This window comes from Dendrobium catenatum, unplaced genomic scaffold (genome assembly GCF_001605985.2).
Source record: "Dendrobium catenatum unplaced genomic scaffold, ASM160598v2 fragScaff_scaffold_253, whole genome shotgun sequence".
NCBI classification, from domain to species: domain Eukaryota; kingdom Viridiplantae; phylum Streptophyta; class Magnoliopsida; order Asparagales; family Orchidaceae; genus Dendrobium; species Dendrobium catenatum.
In genome coordinates, this window is record NW_021318715.1 from 431,324 (window position 1) to 452,491 (window position 21,168).

General features: G+C 37.7%; 1 protein-coding gene and 1 pseudogene across 4 annotated transcripts; both read left to right on the forward strand.

Moving 5' to 3' along the window:
* Positions 1-143: 143 nt before the first annotated feature.
* LOC110099730 (beta-1,4-mannosyl-glycoprotein 4-beta-N-acetylglucosaminyltransferase) lies at positions 144-20,445 on the forward strand. 4 transcript variants are annotated; one of them, XM_020826981.2, is made up of 3 exons: positions 144-242; positions 14,624-15,844; positions 19,990-20,445. In XM_020826981.2, exon 2 carries the CDS (start codon positions 14,729-14,731, stop codon positions 15,833-15,835), a length of 1,107 nt encoding a protein of 368 aa, XP_020682640.1. In that variant the 5' UTR covers positions 144-242; positions 14,624-14,728; the 3' UTR covers positions 15,836-15,844; positions 19,990-20,445. The 4 variants fall into 4 exon arrangements, with proteins under 4 accessions (XP_020682640.1, XP_020682644.1, XP_020682642.1 ...); XM_020826985.2 differs by having other exon boundaries at positions 20,004-20,445; XM_020826983.2 differs by having other exon boundaries at positions 150-242; positions 14,627-15,844.
* On the forward strand, positions 7,541-8,813 carry LOC110099732 (annotated as a pseudogene).
* Positions 20,446-21,168: the final 723 nt, after the last annotated feature.

Consider the following 21,168-nt stretch of genomic DNA (forward strand, 5'->3'; position numbering starts at 1 on the left):
GCGGAGGGTTGCTATTTAAAAAGTTTCATTTCTGACCTGCGTGCGATCAAAAGAAAGAGGGTAGAGAGTGAGGAGGACGTGAAGAGGGAAGGTAGAGAGTGAGGAGGACGTGAAGAGGGAAGGTAGAGAGTGAGGAGGACGTGAAGAGGGAAGGTAGAGAGTGAGGAGGACGTGAAGAGGGAAGGTAGAGAGTGAGGAGGACGTGAAGAGGGAAGACTGAAGAGGAGAATTTGATTTCAGAGGTGGGTCTTTTGAATTTGTTTATTTTATTTAAATTTTTGGGATCATTTCGTGAAAAATTTCTCTTCTTTATGTGTGGCTTAATGTGATTTTGCGTTTAAACTTTTCCATCTAAGCTGATGGATCGGGTTTTTTGAAAACTGGGTGGAGATTAAGTTTCACTTCACTTTGTTGAACGATGGGTGGGTTGGTGTTCAAGATTGTTCACTTATACAATAAGCTTTTATTTTTTTTCAAGCTTATTTGATTCTGTAAACAAACACTTATTAGCAATTCTTATACAAATTAGATTCAAGTTCTTAATCAAGTGCATTAATTCACTAACTTTTATCGTATAATTTGTGTGCATGAGTAAGTCGATTCTGTATGCATTAAATGATATATAATTAGATTAGACCAACAATGATGGAGAAGCCACCATGTCTGCCTCTTTCGCTTAATGCAGTAAGGTATCTCCTCCATAAAATTTATGTGCTTGCTTGTAGGCTAAGCGAACTAGTTTTGGCGCATGAAGATGGCTTCACCGGTAGTGATATCTCTCTTATATTTTATTGGTGATATATTTCTTATTAATTTTTGAAGTAAAATTTATCGTATTTTTTTAGATTAAAAATTTTTGTAATAAAAAAATTGTTTAAAAAATCAAGAAAGCTGCCCTAAACGAAGCAATAATGAGGCAAACATGATCAACTTGGACTTCATTCGGGACAATTTTCTTATTGCTCTTCAAAAAAAATTTTAGTATAAAATTTTTTAAAATATACTTTTTTTTATTAGAATGCTGCTTTAAAAAATAGTAAAGAAGCTAATCCAAAAGAAGCCTTATAAGTTGACAATCTCACAAACTGAATTGAAGTAAAACGAACCAAGGTTATGTATTAAAAGTCAAATCCTCTGTACTATCTTTTAGTACTAACCCAATAGATCTATTTTGCCTTAAGCAATTTTTGGTGAATTATTTTTTATTTGGTTTTATGTAAAATGAATGTAGTGCAAAGCTTAAAGATGGTGGCAACTAGCGCGATGGCGGTGACCGATGGCGGGGGTGGCGCAGGCGGGGCAACGACGACCACCACCAGTCATGGTCGGTGGCTGGTTGTGGCCGAGTAATTGCTTGCAATGTAAACGGGTCTAGCTCAAAATTGGGCGGACCTATTTACCTAAAAAATGAGCTAAATTATTTTACACAACATTTATCATATTTTACTTTGTATTTATTTTCTTCCAAACAAACATCAAATTTTTCAAAACCTCTGCATTCACTTTATTTTATGCTCCATTTTACTTCCAGCAAAACATCTCCTTAGTGGAACAGCATTGGAAATACTCCTTTAGTGGTTAACTCTTATTTAAGTGAATGCTATTAAAATGAAAGAAGTCATTGATGGCCAAATAATAATTGTATTTAATTTTAAAAGTATTGAATTTATTTATTTTGTACGTTTAATGCTTTATATGATAATTATGTTCACTTTTTTCTTATATAAAATGATTGCACCATAATGATGTAAGTTATATAATATTTGAATATCATTAGTATTTATTATGTAATATAGTTTAACCCTCATTCGATTCTGGTTGAACCATTGAACCGTTAACAAATTATTCTTTCTGGTTGTTGTTTGTGTTAATTTTCACAACAACAACAACAACATCAAGTCTTTATCCCACTACGTGGGGTCGGCTACATAAATCATTTTTCTCCATTGTGTCCTATTAAAAGGCAAATTCTCGTTTAAATCTAATGAAGAAAGATCATTTATAATATTTTATAACTGAGTCTTCTTACGTCTGACTCTACCTTTCTAAACATAAGTCAAATCTAATACATCTACTTTCTTAACCAGGTCATCGGAAGGCCGCCGTTTTATGTGACCAACCCATCTAAGGCAATTCTCTCTAATAGTATCTTCCGTTAGAGCTACTCCAACATTTTCACGTATATGCTCATTTCGTATCCTATCACTAGGGGTAAAGCCATTCATCCACCTGAGCATTCTCATCTCTGCCACACTTAACTTAGTATTATGATTCTCTTTTAATGTCCAACATTCGGCACCATAAAGCATTGCAGGCCTCACTACCATTTTGTAGAATTTTCCATTAAGTTTGAGGGGTACTTTTCTATCACACAAGAAACCCCATGCATTCATTTGTGTTAATTTTTACGACCTTGATTAAATCAACGAATGAGATTGAGTAGGAACTCATCTCGAGTTCACGCTATTAACTCCTCAACCTCATATATCCTGTTAAACTTATTTTCATAAATTTCTTATACTCTATATGAAGTTGACTCTAATTTCTTAGTATAAATATATTTGGCACAAAAAATATCCATACAATTTTCTTGTTTCTCTTGGATAGCTATAGTAGGGGGTATAAAAATAGCATATGCTTTAACATATAGAAACATATATCTTTTTTATGGGCTATCAATTTTCCAAGAAAAAAAAAACTCCCAAACATCAGGTGAAATTATTTTGTGCCGTCACCAGATGCTGCTCGGAGGCGAATTAGGATACACCATATCACTTTTTTTATGTGTATTAGTGTTGTGTACCGAGTGATGTGACATATTATGATCCGGCTCCGAACAATCCGGTGAGCGTACTGAATTATTTCTCCAAACTCAGTCATACTGAAATTATTCTGTGCGGTGTCCGGACGGGTGAACCCTCCGAATTTATTGCATATTTTGTGAGTATTTACAAATACGCTTGCAATGGCACGGGGCAAGCTCGAACAACTTGCATCGATATCGTGCAGATTTAAGGGGCTCAATTATACCGAAAAGTTGTCGTAAAACTATTAACCGTTCGTGTTCTAGATTTCTGTACTTTGGAAACATCAACATGAGGAAGTTACATACTATTGCGTGGAACGATACTTGTAAACCCAAGATCTATGGAGGTTTGGGCATCCCTCCATAGACTCCCTCTACCATGCTTTCTCCACCACTTTAATTTGGAGGTTTCTTAACTTTAGCAATTTGCTTTTTGACCGTTGGCCTTATAATCATCTTTCACTGTGAAACTATAGCTCTACCCACTGCTCTCCTTATTGGTGCAAAATCCCTCTAGATTTCATTTTTTTGGTGCAGTTCTTCTGTACGAGCTGACCTTAGTACGGACAAACTGTAGAAAATCTGTATGGTTAGTCTGTACGAACTGAGTAAATTGCAGGTTCGTCTGGACGAACTGAACAAATTTTTTTTATAGAGCCCATCGTCTAGGGACGAAAATCCATTATCGTCCCGTACGATCAGTGTACAGAGGATATCGACCTGGGACGAACGAAAAACATTGACTGGACAAATGAAAATATATTTTCTCTATTTAAGTGCCATTTGAGAGATATTTTGAAGAAAGAGAAAAGATGAGAGAGAAAGAGAAGGAAAAGCTTGATTTTGGAGGCATCGGTGCAATTTTTGTCCGACGCCGTTTTAGAAGAATTGTTTGTCTAGAGGTAAAGAATCTGAATCATATTTCTAATTTCAAAGATTTCATGTTTTGGTTTTTTTTTCTGCTCAGATTGGGGTTTCCGTTACCCAAAAACGTGCATATATTTGTATTGACGAAACTTTTATCGCGTAACTTTTGCTATGTTGTTGAGATGATGATTTTGCACGTTTTAAGTATTTTCTGAAATGTTTTCATAGGTATTTTGAATTCTGTGGGATTTTATTGAATAGAAAATTATCTGGATGTTGAAAAATATTGCTTCAATACAAGTAAAGCTTTGAAATTATGTTTTATCCGATTTTTTGTAATTTGGTGGTTTTCTGAAACTATGTATTTTGACTATGTTTGGGATTTATGTCGACTGCACGATATTTTACGGATTCTCTTCATTTGAGCTAATCGTGCTTGTTAATTTCAATACATTAATGAGATGTATATGAATGTGGATATATGAATGAATCTACTACTATTATATTACTAAAAGACAAGTAAGAATTGATTGAACCGTTTGTTGGAGATTGACCTGTACATGATTGTGGGCCGACGGGCTTTCCTTTAAAAAGTGTTTGGTGTTATCCTCTACTAATCATGTGATTACTGATGGGATGTCACAATTGGAAACTTATGTGTAGCACTGCAGGCTATATCAGGCATTGCTTAACCCTTACTGTCCACCCTAACATCAATCTATCCTTCCTATGGGATCCCTAGTGTGATGGGCACTATCTTTGAGCTACTTGGCGGCCTCCCCTCTGCACATGGGCTCACTGATATTAGAGGCTTGAAGGTCTCAAAAGCCATTGTTGGTAACTGTTGGTCCTTGCCTATCTGGTTGGACAGTGTTGTCGCCTCTAAAATCCTCACCACTAGTATTGTGCAGCTGCCTGCCCCTCACTCTTGGCTGGGCTTTCAGCAGCTGTTTTTTAAAAATTTTCATATGCAGATGCCATCCCCTGGCACAATTTCGTCTGGTTTAAAAAGTCTCATATGTGGTTCTCTGCTTTTGCATGGCTAGCCTTCAAGGGTGGTCTTAAAATAGCTGATGTTCTTGCCTCCTGTGGGATCCAAACTTCTAATTTGCGTTATTTTATGAGTGCCAAGTCACTCTGTGTCTGTTAAGATAAAAAGGCTATTTTGCAGAAGATTCACACATGGAAACTTCTTCATTCTTCGGACACATTGTAGTTGCTGTTTCTGTCCCTGGCTGCTTTTTGAATTTTTAGTCCCTAGTGCCCCTCTCGTTTTTTGATTGTTGGGATGATTTTTTTGGAAGGACAATAATGAATGCTGATCCCCTCCAGCTGCCCCTTTGATGATCTTATAGACAACCAGGGGCCAAGTTGCTCTCGGTGGACATTTTGAAGCTGTTCAAGTGATATTCTTTTACCATCCTGAGTCCTTCATTTTTGGATTCGACTCTTTTAACATTTTGGGTTTCTTTTTGATGTTATGAGCTCCTATTTTATTTGGACCACTTAACCTAGTTCTTTCTTCTTTTTACACTTATAATATGATCTTTTTTCATCGATGATACGGACTCTCTGCCCTCAAAATTCTCAAAAAAATATCGTGCAGATTTAACGAAATGATAAACTATCCAAACAAAACAGTACTTAGGTAACCTCAGTCAGGGTATTTTGGTAGTTTCATTGACGATTACATTAATTGGATATGTGAGGGGAGGGTTGCTATTTAAAAAGTTTCATTTCTGACTTGCGTGCGATCAAAAGAAAGAGGGTAGAGAGTGAGGAGGACGTGAAGAGGGAAGGTAGAGAGTGAGGAGGGCGTGAAGAGGAGAATTTGATTTCAGAGGTGGGTCTTTTGAATTTGTTTATTTTATTTAAATTTTTGGGATCATTTCACGAAAATTTTACCTTCTTTATGTGTGGCTTATTATGATTTTGCGTTTAAACTATGCTGATGGATCGGGTTTTGTGAAAACTGGATGGAGATTTAGTTTCATTTCACTTTGTTGAACGAAGGGCGATGAAGAGAGAATCTTTGATTTTGATATTTGTTTCTTAATTTAGATTCGAAATGGCTGTCTCATAGTACCGGATGTAGAAAAACCCACGGATTTCATCTGAAGAGCTTTCCGTTAGCTGCTTTTCAAGTAGGTTATGGAAAGATATTTCTTGCTTTTTGATTGTTAGAAGTAGAACTGAATGATCGTCTTTTTTTTTCTTTAAAAATTTTGGGTGCTTTCATAAATTTATTTGATGAACCGGGACAGAATCCTGTCAAATAAAACAGAAGAAATAAGTCAGGGGTTGCTTGGCTACACGTAAGATTAACTTAAGTGAGATTTAATAAATATTGAGAGGTTTAAAATCTGAAATTTATTTGGCATGATTACTGCTAAATCTTGCTACATTTGGATAATTTGTTTGGATATCTTTTTAAAGATCTAAGATTTATTAGTTGGGGGAGTATTTTAACCCTTGTGAATGGTGGATTTAACAAATCTTGGATTTTAGGGACTTATAAATAGATTTATTGAAACAGACAAACAGTAGGTTAGAAAGTCCCAAATATTCTATCTGGCAGTACTTAAGCTAGATCTTGCTTAAATCCTGCCTAAAGTAGGTACCAAACAGCCCTTCGGATTTTCTCGATATGAGTTTCAATTTGTGCTAACTTTTTTGTTTATTTGTTTTTTTAAATCAAGCGCATTATATAAGTTGTGAAAACAACATATAACTGAAAATTTTGCATTACATGTGCACATTTTAACATTTTTCACCCTTTAAGTACCTTGAATAATGTATGTAGTTGTACAGATACCATCTATTTTTTAATAAAATTCCAAGTAATTTTAACAGTATAATAACAATACAAGTTACTAAATGAAGAGTTATAAACTAGAACTGAAAGAGATCAACAAAGAAACCCTTATTAGATCCTATAGCTCTGCTGAGTTAGGATAACTTGTAATAATTTATTACTGCATAAGTTTGTCTGTCCGAGTTTGTTCAAACCGTGGAGCTGATAATGGCCCTTATTTTGTGGTTTACAGCCATTACACACATTTTCACGAAGGTGAATGCTAGAAGATCACTGTTAAGGACTTATTTGGTTGTTTCAAAGTTAGAAAGCATGGTCTAAATTCTAGAAGATTGGATTTTGTGTTAGGCTTTTTAAGGTGTTGTTTTGTCGAGTATTTGGATCATATATTTTGTTGAAGTTTATTTTAGGGTTTGTTGTGAGTTTCTTAACGGCGTCTAGGGTTTGTGGTAGAGCTGATGTATCTTTCGAATAGCAGATTACTTGTATCTTTATTTACTATTGAAGAGATAATACAAAAAGCAATCCCAATATTTGTATTACTGCATTTTCTTATATAGTTTGTTGTTTTTACTTCCAAGACGCATCAAATTGGTATCAGAGTGAGGTTTTGGAGAGATGACAGTAAAGAATATGGATGCGTTGAAAGGCAAAGTTGAGCAAATCAAATCCCTGATGAGGGAGAAGTTCTCAACCCTCAAAGGAAGGTTTTTTTCCACGGAGAATCGGATGGAGAGCCGATTTGGAGGGTTGGAGGAGATGACGAGGAAGCTGGAGATGCAATCCAAAATTTCATTGGCGGTTTCGATTTCTAACCCTAACCAATATTTGACCGGGATTCTCTTGGCATAATCTAAGGGAAATGAGATCGGTAAAAAAGTTTGACGAGGAAAGTTTTTTTTTTTATCAAGAGCCACCTCTTAGGGCTCTGATAAGGGGCAAATCAGGGTTTTCGGATGGGCGGATAACAAGGAGGAAATTTTGTTGTGGAGGTGGTGGGGTGACTGACTACTATGAGAGGTATTTTGAGCAAAGAGAATGGGTGACCGAAGATGGAGGGGGTCGAGCTGAGCCATGTGGATTGGGCCATGCAAGGAGGGTGGAAGAAAGATGGAATTTTCATCCTCGATACATGGGGGAAACATGGAGATTACGATAACCGTTACACTAGAGGAGGAAGAAGCTATTGGGGCGGTGGAGATCCTAGTGTGAGAGAGTTGAAGATGCGAGTGATTGAGGAGAAGAGAGAGAATTTAGTAAGCGATACACAAGCTCCTTTTGAGGATAAACTTATCGACAAGGAGAAGGATATGAATGAAGAGGACAAAGAAATAAACTTGCAAAGCCAAGCTGAGTGTGCAAAGTGATTATACCAAGAAATCCACATAACATGTGTTTTTCAGAATCCAAAAATGAGGATTTAAAAGACATTAAAATCATCCAAAAATCTGAGAATGAAAGAAAACCAATGAAAGCACCTCTGGTTTCTACTGGTGTAGCCGTGTAGGTATTTCTAAAGATGGAAATGATGAGTTTGAGACACAGGATGTAGATAATACATAGTTTTCAAAGGATAAAGTTGAAATTGAATTAATTAAGCTGAAATATTCAAAGGATGAAATTCAAAATTTCAATAGGCTGCTTTTGGGAATGAGCTGAAGTGGTATTATTCAAAACCTGAACAAGGAAGATACAACTATAGGGATGTTGACGAGAGGCTTGATTTCTGCAAGAAACATATAATGGAGACTAGAGGTCATTGCATATTTTTGGAGGTCGTAGATGCTGTTCAACATTGGGTTAAATCCCTAGATAAAGAGGGTTGTTCAAAATTTTCTTAGAAGTCTTCTCTCCAAATATAAAGGTAAATTTAGGCATTATAATGTGAACAATGAAATGTTTCAGGGGTCCTTGTATAAAGATAGACTTGGGGAAAATATCAGGATCTGCATGTTTGAAGAAGCACACAAGTTGGTTCCTTCAGCCACCTTTTTTGTTAATGATTACAATGTTGAAGATGATTGTGATGCAAAGGCTTCTCCAGAGATGTTTATTCATCATATCCTTGATTTGTAAGAATATGGCACACCTATAGAAGGAATCGGTTTGCAAGGACATATTAACAATCCAGTGGGACATATTGTGTGTGTTGTGCTGGATAAGTTGGCCATGCTTGGACTTCTTATTTGGTTTACTAAATTGGATGTTGTTGTCACAAATGAACATGTCCGTGCTGAGGATTTAGAGGTCATGCTTCAAGAGGCCTATGCACATCCAACTGTGGAGGGGATAGTGCTTTGGGGATTCTGAGATTTGATTTGTTGAGATAATTCTCGCTTGATTGATGTTAAGGATGATATCAAAAAAGCTAGTGAATTCCCTTTTAAGGGTGATAAAATTTTTGCAACTGATGAGAAGAGTGAAAGCTTGAAAGGTGAAACTTCAACATCAGTGCCTTATTGGAGGCACCAAACGATATCACCACTGTAGAAGAACCACTTGATCAAGTGTTTGAGGAGTTGGAGAAGGCGATGACCAGCATGCTAGTGTTATCCTTACTCGGCTTTAGACAATCTTTTGTGTTGGAGATGAATGCTTCGAGGTATGGGCTAGGAGTTGTACTTATGCAGGACCAAAGATTAATGGCTTATTTCAGTCAGGTGTTGACTGCTAGGGTGTGGCTAAGTCAATCTATGAGAGGGAGCTGATGACGATTGTGCTAACCATCCAAAAGCATTGTCAGGACTGATCAAAGAAGTTTATAGTTTTTTCTGGAGTTAATGATGGTTACAAAGGAGGATCCGAGGTGGCTTTCTAAACTGCGGGGTTATGATTTCAAGGTCCAATATCGACTGGGGATAGAGAACAAGGCCGCAGATGGGTTATTCAGGTGTATGGGGGAGCCCCATATGATGATACTGTATGTTCCTTTAGTTGTTGACTGGGAGGCTTTGAGAAGGCAAAATCAGCGGACATCAAGATGAAGCACTGGAGAAAATCAAGAGAGATGTATTGGGGAACCAGGATAGCTATCCAGCTATCCAGGGTATACTTTAGTCAATTAATAACTGTTATATTAGGGGAAAATGGTGATACTGAGGACGCCACCATATGTACCTCACTTACTACTGGAGTTCTACAATAGTGCCATAGGAGGACACTCAGGGGTATAAAAGAACTATCGCAGGCTTGCAGCAGAATTATATTGGGTTGGATTGCATAAAGATATAGAGGAGATGGTGATTAACTGCGATATTTGTCAAAGGCACAAATACATGATGATGGCTCCAAGAGGACTTCTAGATGGACAATATTTTCGTTCCACCTTGAGGACAGGTTGACTCTTTGGGAGGAGAGTATTGATACGCCAAGGGGGGCCACTTGGTCGGCCCAAACTAGCCCAACCAGGCTAGCCCAGCCTAAGCCGAACAATCCAAGGGACTGGGTGAAACTAGGGGCAACAAGAGGAGGGGGTTCGACTTTTCTTGTGGGGCCCAAGGGAGTTAATATTTGCTATGAAAGGAGGTGGAATCAAGGGGGAGCTGTTTAGGAAGGTTCCTAATCAAGAAATTATTTAGGAATGTTTATAATCTAGGGGGAGCTATTTAGGAATGTTCATAATCAAGATGGAGTTGTTTAGGAAGGTTCCTAAACAAGATGGAGTTGTTTAGGAAGGTTCCTAAACAAGGGGGAGCTGTCAGTAAGATTTCTAATCAAGAGAGCTGTTTTTGAAGGAGCTGTTTAGGAATGTTCCTAATCAATGGTGAGTTGTTTAGGAAGGTTATTAATTAAGGGGGAGTCATTTATGAAGGTTTTTTAATTGTGTTTATGATGTTTATGAAGGGTTTAATTATGTATATTGTGTGTTAGGGCTATTTAAGGGGGGAGTTTTTCCTAGGGTTTGGATCTTATGTTTTGCTGAAGTTTATTTTAGGATTTGTTGTAAATTTTCTAGTGTTGTCTAGGGTTTGTGGGAGAGTTGTTCTACCTCTCGAATAGTAGATCACTTGTATTTTTATTTACTGTTGAAGAGATAATCCAAAAATCAGTCCCAATATTTGTATTCATGCATTTTCTTCTTCTCTAGTTTGTTGTTTTTACTTCCAAGACGTATGAATCGACTCTCCACAGATCTTATGCGCCGCTAGGAACAACTCCAAAGAAAATTACTTCAAAACATAAAATCTTATCATGAAAATAAAATAACCTAATTAATCATAAATAAACCTTCCTAATTCCCTTCCAAATATGAATTCAAATCAGCCATTTTTTCCTAAATAAATATTCCTAATTCCCTCCAATATCTAAATTCAAATTAGTCATCTTTCTTTAAATAAACATTCCCGATTCCTTCCGAAATATGAATTCAAATCAGTCATATTTCTCTAAATAAACCTCCCTAATCCTCTCCCAATTTGGATTTTTCATGATAAGCAATTAAATGTAGATTTAATCCCCTTTGAGTCCCCTTTGTCCTTGCCCGTCACGCATACTAGTGGGGCCTACAGGGCTTTTTCGCCCGCTAGCTAGATTGACTCTCTTTGCTGGGGTCAGGTTGATTGGCTGGACCGACTCAATTGGTTCATCAATTCTTCCATCCCAAATAACTTCCTCGTCCTCAAGGTGGAACGAAGAAAACTACATTGAATCATCCGGGATGGTTCCCATGTTGCTTCATAGTCGGGTAGATCCTTCCACTTTATTAGCACATCTCTAGCTCCTCTATTTGTCGAGCGAACTCCTCTCACTTCCATTGGCTCCATAATCAACTCCATTTGTTCTTTCAAGGTCATCAATAGCGTCGCTGATGGACTGTGATCGCCAATAACTTTCCTTAGCTGGGACACATAAAATACTGGGTGTATGGTGGAAGTAGGGGGTCGTTGCAAACGATATGCCACGTCACCGCTCCTCTCAATAACCTCATAAGGCCCATAGTACTGTGGAGATAACTTTTTATTTCTTATTCGAGCTAGTCTTCTGTTGCAGGGTTGAATCTTCAAATACACTTTGTCACCCTGGATTGTCCTCACCATAGTTTTGGACACGCTACGATCCTATCTAATTACCGTTCTCCTCCACCTAACCTCGAACTCCATGGTCGGAGCCTTCCAATCAATCTTGGTCTTCCCTAACTTCTGCAGCCACTTTATTCCCAATATTGAATGTGCTCCCCAAATCCAATGACAGAAAATCTTCAAAGACTTGAATCTCTGTAAGGATTAGAATCACCTCTTTACAAATTCCTCTACTCATATCTACTTTTCGTGTTCCCAGCATAACCCCAAAGCCCCCTATGTCCACTAATTTCTGTCCCAATTGATCCACCATCCTATTGTAAATGAAGTTGTGGGTAGCTCCACTATCCATCAATATTATCACCTCCTGATGCCTAATTTTCCCCTTAACCTTAATGGTGTGGTTCGGTGTGAACCTGACTATTGAGTTAAGGGATTTCTCTGCAAAATTTAAGTGCAAGTGATCATCTTCTCTTCTACTTCGCTACAAAATCTTCCTCCTCATCGCAGACTATTTTGACATGTAACAAATGATCCTTACAACGGTGATTTGGAGCAAACTTCTCATTTCACTTAAAGCATAAACTCTTAGCCCTCTTGTCATGAATTTCTGGCCTAGCCAACCTCTTGAAATTCTCCCTTGGTCGTACTCCTTGACCTTTATTCCTCTGGGCTTCCTTTTGAATAGGAACCATTTGCATCTTTGGTGGCAAAAATGTAGTGGTCGTGCAGTATGAGACTCCTGAACTGTTGCTGCCACTACTCTCTAAGGAGCCACTGGTTGGGCTAAGTTTACTGCCTTCCCTAAGCCACGCGGTCTCAGTACTTGAACAACTTCTCGAATATCAGGCTTGAGCCCCTTCATAAAGTTCCCATCTAGCGCAGTCTCTAATAACGTTCCCAATCGGCTTGAGAAGTACTCGAACTTCTCTCAGCACTCTATCACCGTCTTCTCTTGCATCATATTAAATAACTATTTATAGAAGTCTCCTTCCCGATTGGCTCAAAATCATTCTAGTAGACAGTCTTCAAACTCCCTCCATGATCAGATTGAATCTCGAAAATATCTCCACTGGTACCAGGATAGAGCTTCCCCCCCACCTAATGCAGTCTCTAATAACATTCCCAATCGGCTTGAGAAGTACTCGAACTTCTCTCAGCACTCTCTCACCGTCCTCTCTTGCATCAGAGTAAATAACTATTTATAGAAGTATCCTTCCCATATGGCTCAAAAACATTCTAGTAGACAGTCTTCAAACTCTCTCCATGATCAGATTGGATCTCGAAAAGATCTCCACTAGTACCCTGGATAGAGCTCTCCCCCCCTCCCCTGACATAGAGTGGTTGTGGTGAGTTTTTCATCGTTTGTCAACCCATCACAACAAAACGTCCCTTCACCTGATAAATCCAACAGTGAGCATTTTTTTCACTAAAAAATCAACATCTTCAACTTTCTCACCCTAGGATCGCCACCGTCCCAATTGCTTCTTCGTTCTCTAGTGTAACAGGTTTTGTGATCCTTCCATATTTTTCTCTCCCCCAAATCAACTCTCTGATTTTTACCATCCCAATTTCTTCGCTGGTCATACCTTTCACCTGTTCCCTTCCTTGGAAGTGGCTCAAAAGGTGGCATATTTTCTTCTTCCCAAAAAATTTTTACCTCTTGATCCTCCCTCCTTGTCCCTATATTAGGGTATTCCCCGCTTCCTTGTCTGGTCAACAATCACCTGATGATGCCGTCTTTTGAAACTATAAATTCATTTTCATCATTTCTTCTAATTCTAAAATCTGTCCTCAATTGCTGAAATTCGCTCTTCGAATTCAGGTTTTAGATTTCCAATTTCCTCATCAAGCTCTCCTCCAACGCATCAACCTTCTTAGCCACCATAGGTCCCAAAAAAAGTGCTTTGATACCAATTTGATAGGAATCCGATCTCCACAAAACAAAAATAAAAGTAATGAAGAGAAAACACAATAGAAATCATCGAGAAAGAATGAGATTATGTTATAATTTTATTGATATCAACACAATAAACAATGATACAAGTTAATCTACTATTCGAGAGATAAATCAACTCTCCACAAACCCTAGGCACTGCTAGGAACAACTCCAAAGAAAATTATTGCAAAACACAAAATCCCATTATTAAAGTAAAGCAACCCAATTAATCCTAAATAAGCCTTCCCAATTCCCTCACAAATATGATTCAAATCAGCTATCTTTCCTTACATAAACCTTCTTAATTCCCTTCCAAATTTGAATTCAAATCAACCCATTTTCCCTAAATAAATGTTCTTAATTCTCTATCAAATCTAAATTCAAATAAACCATCTTTCCCTAAATAAAGGTCCCTAATTCCCTCATAATTTTGGTTTTCTATGGTAAGTAATTAAAGATAAAATTAATCCCCTTTGGCCCCCCTCTCTCCTTGCCTGTCACCCACACTAGTGGGGCCCACAAGGCTCTTCCGTTGGTGAGCTAAACCAGCCCCCCTTGTTGGGTCCGGGTTGATTGGCTGGATCGGCTCGGCTGATCCATCATAAGTATGTCCTTAAACGTATATTTTATCTAAAAGCAACCAATGATCTTTGTGATTTTTTTTTTAAAGTTTCCTTTTTCATTTCATGCTTATCTATAGATGGAGTTTCATTCGCTTGATTGATTTTGATGAAAATAACTTGTAAGAATAGGAAGATGATTAACACTTCACAATAACTACATGGCCAATATTATCTTTTACCCATTTGTTTATGTGACATGTTATTTATAAGAGCGCTATACTTGAGAAAATAGCGGGTCAATAATATATCCTTTTATGTTGTATCAAAGATGTTGAAAATTCATTGACTTGAATAAGTGGGTTGTTTGGTTGAGTGAAATGTGAGTGTAAAGTAAATAGTTTACATGGTTTGTATTTGGTTCGAAGTAAAATTACTTAATAGTTCATTACCTTCACAAATATAAGTGTAGCCAAATCGAATTTTTATTTTTTTTTTCTTTTGTTTACTTTAAATTGCATTTTAAATACATTTTTATATAAATATTAGTATTATGTTGTGCAAATAATAATTCAAAACACAAATTCTAACATCATTCATAAATTTTCTCAAATGCAGCAGCGCTCAAGGCCTCCCCTCATGAATAAACACAACAACAACATTCATGACTCTGACCATCCATCACCTATGGCAAAAAATACTACACCTTAATCCTCATATTTCATGGCTCGAAAACTACCCCACCCTTCGACTCTTTGTCGAAAATCTCACTCTCACCGTCCTCACCTGCTCCTCTTCCTCCTTCCTAGTGCCATCACCTCTCTCCTTCTCCTTCTCTTCCACCACCACTACCACCACCTCCCATCCCTCCTTCGCCCTCTTTGGGACTCCCCTCCCCTCCCCTTCACACGCATTCCCCACTTCTATGCTGAAAATACCTCACTCTCCCTTCTTTGCCGTCTCCACGGTTGGTCCCCACGCTCTTCTCCTCGCCGCATATTCGACGTCATCCTATTTAGCAATGAGCTTGACCTCCTAGAGATCCGTTATCGCTCCCTCCTTCCCTTTGTCCATCGATTCCTCCTCCTTGAATCCAACTCAACCTTCACAGGCCTCACCAAACCCCTCTTCTTCCTCCACAACACCCATCGCTTTGATTTTGCCAAAGACAAAATCCTCTATGCTCGATTTACCCCTTTCACAAACCCCCATTCCCCTCGCCCCCCTTTTAGAATGGAATCCATCCTGCGCTCCGCTGTTAATTCTCTCATCCGTCAATCAGGGGTCGTTGATGGTGACATTATTATTATGGCAGATGCTGATGAGATTCCGAGCCCTCATACCGTGCAACTTCTTCAGTGGTGCGATGGAATCCCTCCAGTGCTTCACTTAGAGCTGAGGCATTACATGTATTCATTCGAGTTTCCAGTGGATTTCAGCAGTTGGCGTGCAACGGCGAATTTGTATAGGCCTGGGATTTTATATAGGCATTCACGACGGAGTAATGTGATTTTGGCTGATGCAGGATGGCATTGCAGCTTCTGCTTTAGGAGAATTGAGGATTTTGTGTTTAAGATGGAGGCTTACAGCCATGCTGATAGGGTCCGGCATAGGAGCTTCTTGGATCATGAAAGGATACAAAGGATTATTTGTGAAGGAGGTGATCTGTTTGATATGTTACCAGAGGAGTACAGCTTCATGGAGCTAATTCGGAAGATGGGTCCAATACCTAGATCCGCATCGGCGGTTCATTTGCCGCCATATTTAATTGAAAATGCTAATAGGTTTGGTTTTCTTCTGCCTGGAGGTTGTCTCCGAACACCAGAGTGAGAGTTGCAGGTATGCTAATACTATCAAAACTCAAAAATAAATAAATATATTATATATATATATATATTGGGAAAGTTTGTTTAGAAGCCTAAGTTTCATGGTTAACTTTCCAAGATTATCACAGAAATTAAATAGCTTTTACAGTAAGTCGTGTTGGAAAGATTATTGAGAGTAGATTGAATTCATAGAAATTGGTTGATAGACAACATGGAGTTATAGCTTTTGGTCACTACAACCTTATCAACTTTATTGCATTGCAAGATTATAATCAATAGATTGAAATGTGCAATTGTTATCATTTTTGGGCAACATTGGATTGTGCTAGCATAACCCAATAAAAAAAAAGGAGAAATGCTAAAATACCCCATAAAAAGATATTTTTAAACTCAAGCTAGATTAGCTTTTGATCAAGTAGAATAATAAAACTACTACCAAAGCAAAACTTGATGTGAAACGTACCCGTTCAGGAGTTACTTTAAGGAAATTAAAGAGAGCAGATTTAACAAAATAATCCAAAATAAAATTATCACTTATAGCAAAAGATTGATCCTTGGAGTTCTCAGTTTTTAACTTGCTTAGGCAAAGAAGAGCGAAGTCGGTTAACCAAACAATTTAAGAAAATGCAAAGATCAATTGTAAAACTACGACGATAAACAAGAATCCGCGATTTAATAAAGAGAACTTTCACCTTTGGAGCCCATACGCTCAACTAGTCTAGGATTTAGCGGAAGAAAAGTCTCCACATTAGAACCAAGGTCACTCCGAGGAAGAAGGAGCCTAAGATCGTCGTTCTTGGATAGGGGGTCGGAGTGGTGGAGGATGGCGGTCGTCCAAGGATGATCCAACGTCCCTTTGATCTTTGCTCGTCGATCACATCCACTAAGGTGTAATGGATACGATCGATGTAATCTTCAATGGTGTCGTCGAAATCGAAGCCCACATCAAAGAACGGTGATTGGAGGATGTCAACTTGATCTCGATCGTCATGCACCAATTCAAAGTTCCATTCGGGTTCCGCCATGCATTCTTGTCGGGCGGGAAGATGCACAAAAGAATTGGGAAAATTTCCTTCAGGTTTCTTATTCAAAAACTGAGAGGAATGGCTTAGGAGCAAGGGAAATTGGAAGGAGCCTTCACGCCTTGAGTCCAGTCAGGTGTACCTCGATTTCCTCTTTAGAGGGGAGGGGGAGCAAGCTCTTCAGATTTTGCCTGAGAAGAAAAAGGAGGGAGACGGGTGGGAGATAGAGGGGGGAATCTGAAACATTTCAGATTTTTAATCAGCTATTTTTGTTTCCCAAAAGCTGATTAGAAAAATCGAAATGTTTGCCTTAGGAATTTATGACTTGGGGAAGAATTTAAGGCTCCAAATCAATTTCTGTAACATAATAGGAAAGAAGATATGAGAGGGAGAGCAAGCAAATGAATGACGTGGCCCTCTTGAGAAACTCACGGAATATTCAAACCTGAGATTTAATTCTCAGGTTTAATCTACAGGAAAACTTCCTAATTAGGTTGGGCCTCTAGCCGTTGGAAATTTCCATTAAATGAAAAGAAGAAACAGCAGGCCAAACTTCCTACTTGAACGGGAAGTGAAAAAAAAGGAAAGAATTTAAAGCATTGGCCTTGGATTTCAAATTCTGAAATAGGTTGGCGGGTGGCTGAAGTGGGGCGGCTGTGGGAGTAGGAGGAGGGTGGCTGAAGTGGGGCGGCTGTGGGAGTAGGAGGGAGGGACAGCGGGAAAGGGCTGCTGGGCTGGCCGGCGGGAGGTTGGCCAGCGGGTGGCCGGCTGCTGGCTGGGGGGGATGGAGGGGGGCGCTGGCCGGTGGCGGCTGAATTTCAGGCCGGCGGCTTTGGGCTGCTTGGAAGAGGCGGCGGCAAGAGCAAGGGGAGGGAGAAATGGAATTCTAGGGACTCGACGACTACGAATTTACTAACCTCAATTGTCTTCACCTTGAATTTCCACAAGATTAGATAATACGAAAACTAGAACTCACAAAGAGATTTAGTCTTCTCCGGCGAACTCACTAAGAGATCTTGGAGGGAGGAACTCACAAAGAGAACAAGTGGTAAATTTCATTTCATCAAAAACTAACCATTACATAAGAAAAAGGGCCATATAAATAGGCCTCAAAATGACAAAGAAAGCAAAAGACTAAAATGCCCCTTGGGCTACAATAACTACCAAATACCCATGAGGGCAAAAACAGAAAAACATAAAATAAAAATAAACTACTACATAAAATGATAAAAATACAGATCATGATTGTGGCCGTCGACCTCCGGCATCTCCTGAAGGTACATGTGTCAAAATAGCTGTTGATGTCCCCATCAAAACTATATAACTTTTCTTATTTTAATTGGTCTATTTAAAGAAGTGGATTAACTTTTTTTTAATATATTTTTTTAGGTAGTGTACTAATACACAAAAAAGAGTATTGAGGAGATCATGTTTGTAACATCTGGGACAGAAGTTTTTATTATGGTTGCAAGGTTTTAGATTGCATGTTGTCTGTTTTTGATAGGAAATATCTACAGAAATCAAAAGATTTTGGCTGAAATTTGGAATTCAGCAATATAAAAGCAGAAACTGAGAGAAATTTTGTGGCTAAACACTAGGAAAACTTGATAATTGATGAAAGAAGGAAGAAAATAAACAAGATACAATGGATATTTAATTCGAGAGGAAGATACGGCTCTCCAATCTCTAGCCGGTGCTTAAAGTCCAAGCAACTAAAGAGAAAATAAAATTCAGCCAACACATAACATAGCCCTAACCCTTACCCCCTTATTTAGAGAATATAAACATAATGATAATTACTAAATAACCCCTTCCAAAATTAATTCCCTCCTAAATTGCCCCCTCTTTTAAATTTGCATTCAAATTATGGGCCCCACAAGTGGGCCGATGGCTTGCTTGGTCTGCCTGGAATACTGCAGGGGCTGGCCCTAGTGCTGGGCAGGCTGGACCGGCCCTTCTTGGACTGGTTTAACAACTTCATTTTTGTTAAAATCCATTACAGGTGATTGTTGATATAGTCTATAGTGTTAATGTAATTATAATTTAGAAATATTTCGGCTATAATTATTAGATTTATTTGTGTTATATTGATGAACAAACTTTGCTCTGGCTTATTTGTGGTTCTTTGTTTTTATATTGATTGTGTATTGAAAAATCATCACATTTTTCCGAGAATTTGACAAAACTTTCATTTTTGATTTAAAGATCAATGTGGTGTGAATGTTGAAGTGAACTATGATATCATAAATTATAATATTAAATTATATTGTATAAATAATTTGTAATATTTCTTAGGAATCACCTCTTGATCTCTACATCAGGGGTTGAGGATAAATTTTGTTTGTTAGTTTTTCATGGACAAAATGCATATTATGGTTTCCATTGTAAAATGTGATATATATTCTGCAGGGAGAAGATTCTCATGCTCGCCTGCATCAACCTTAATTGTATATATATATTTTTTATCATGGTGTTCTATATCTGGTCTCATAAAGCTTACATCTAAAATAATGTCAAAGAAAAATGATAAATAATCACAAATGTAGGGCGGGACTCATAATTGGTGACAGTCAAACCGTCTATTTGAATTACAGATCGAATGATGTGATTTTGTGTAATTATTTAAGAAATTTCATATAACTAAGAAATGAGGACAGTTTAAGGGTGATAGATAAAATGATTTCAACAAAAAATTGTCAACAATTGGCATTTAATTGTATATGTTTATACAAGGCAACCATTAATTCATTGCACTTGAAATTAGAGTGGAAATTTTGTCTTCTTAATTGGCTATTTAACTAATATAATCCAATAGGATAATTATTCAAATGTTATATTTTAAATACTGTCTGTTAGGATAATTAAATTGAATTTGATATTAATCTCTTGGATATTTGATATTCATACTTTATACTGAAGCTTCATTTTTTTTCTCACTTCAGCCAAAACCCGTCAATTTTCTCTTCTATGTTTTTTTCTCCTAAAAACCTACCTCCATATATAGATGTTATATGTTTTTTTCTCACTTCAGCGAAGGCTGAGGCGGGGGTTCGCAGCAAAAGAAATAAAGTAATTTATTATATTTAATTATGTGTTCATATGATGTTAACATTGCCATTGTTATTGTAAAATACAGAATGGCATATGCAGGTGCAGAAACAACCCTCCCAGAGAAGATCAACAGAACATAGTTGATGATGGAGTGCATATTGATATACACAAAGGCTAAGAAGAAGACAAAGAAAATGAAAATTATAAAGATTTTTTTGAAGAACAACATCAAAATGACAAAAAATATTCACAAGTGCATCCAGTATGGACTTTGGGATCATCACCATAGGAGCAGTTGCTAAAATTCTCTCAGTGTATGGTACTGCTTGATTTGTTTAACATGGATTTAGAGCCAAATTGCCCAAAAGCGAGGGAATGGAAATAAATCAAAAAGAGGATTGAGGTCTGTTAAGTGGATGTATTTTGTAAACTATCTTTTCCACATTGATAAAGAGAAAGCTGAACTTTTTGAATACTTACAGTGCCCGAATCAATGATTTGTCTTTATTAAATAAGAAGATGTTCTTGTTAGTTTTCATAACGTTCATTTTGCAGTTTTGTATGATGGATGATCGTTCATGGACTTACTTATCATTCCTTTTTGCAAATGATAAATGATTTTCTTGTACCATAATAATCAAAGTGTTGGCTTCAGATCCTCTTTGAAAACATGCTATACTAGGGGTGTCAATTTTGGGTCAAAGGGTCAATCTGAATCTGACCCGATTTTTGAAACTGGTCAAATTATTGAATCCGAACCCAATCTGTTTCGGGTCCGGGTTGATCCTAACCCGAAATTTTCAGGTCAGGTTCAAGTCGGGTTTTCATGTCGTGACAAATATTAGCACCCCTATGCTATGAATTTTTTACGCCACATTCTATAGATATACTTGTTACATCAATTGGTCATTCTGCATTTACATGACTAATATGAAACTCCTGTCTTTATTTCCTAACTCTGCTATTCCATCTATGTATTGATTAACAGTTTGTTCTAAGTTTTTCCAAACTAATCTTGTAATTCTCCATTTTAGAGAATGGACAGAGAGTGGCTGTACCCATTAGGGAAAAGTATCCTGATAGGATTTCTATAGAGGACTTCTTTGTTTATGCCCGGAAGCGACATTCCAGCTGCTCTGATTACAGCTCTCATATACAAACTTGACAGCAACTCTCGTTACAGTCAGAAGTGAATAGCCTTGCAACAATTATTATATAAACTTCAATCATAACATATTAACTATCATAAAAACATTACATCATC

What these genes read in the sequence shown, in the direction of transcription:
- LOC110099730 (XM_020826981.2), top strand. Translation starts at nt 14,729, where the DNA reads ATGGCTCGAAAACTACCCCACCCTTCGACTCTTTGTCGAAAATCTCAC.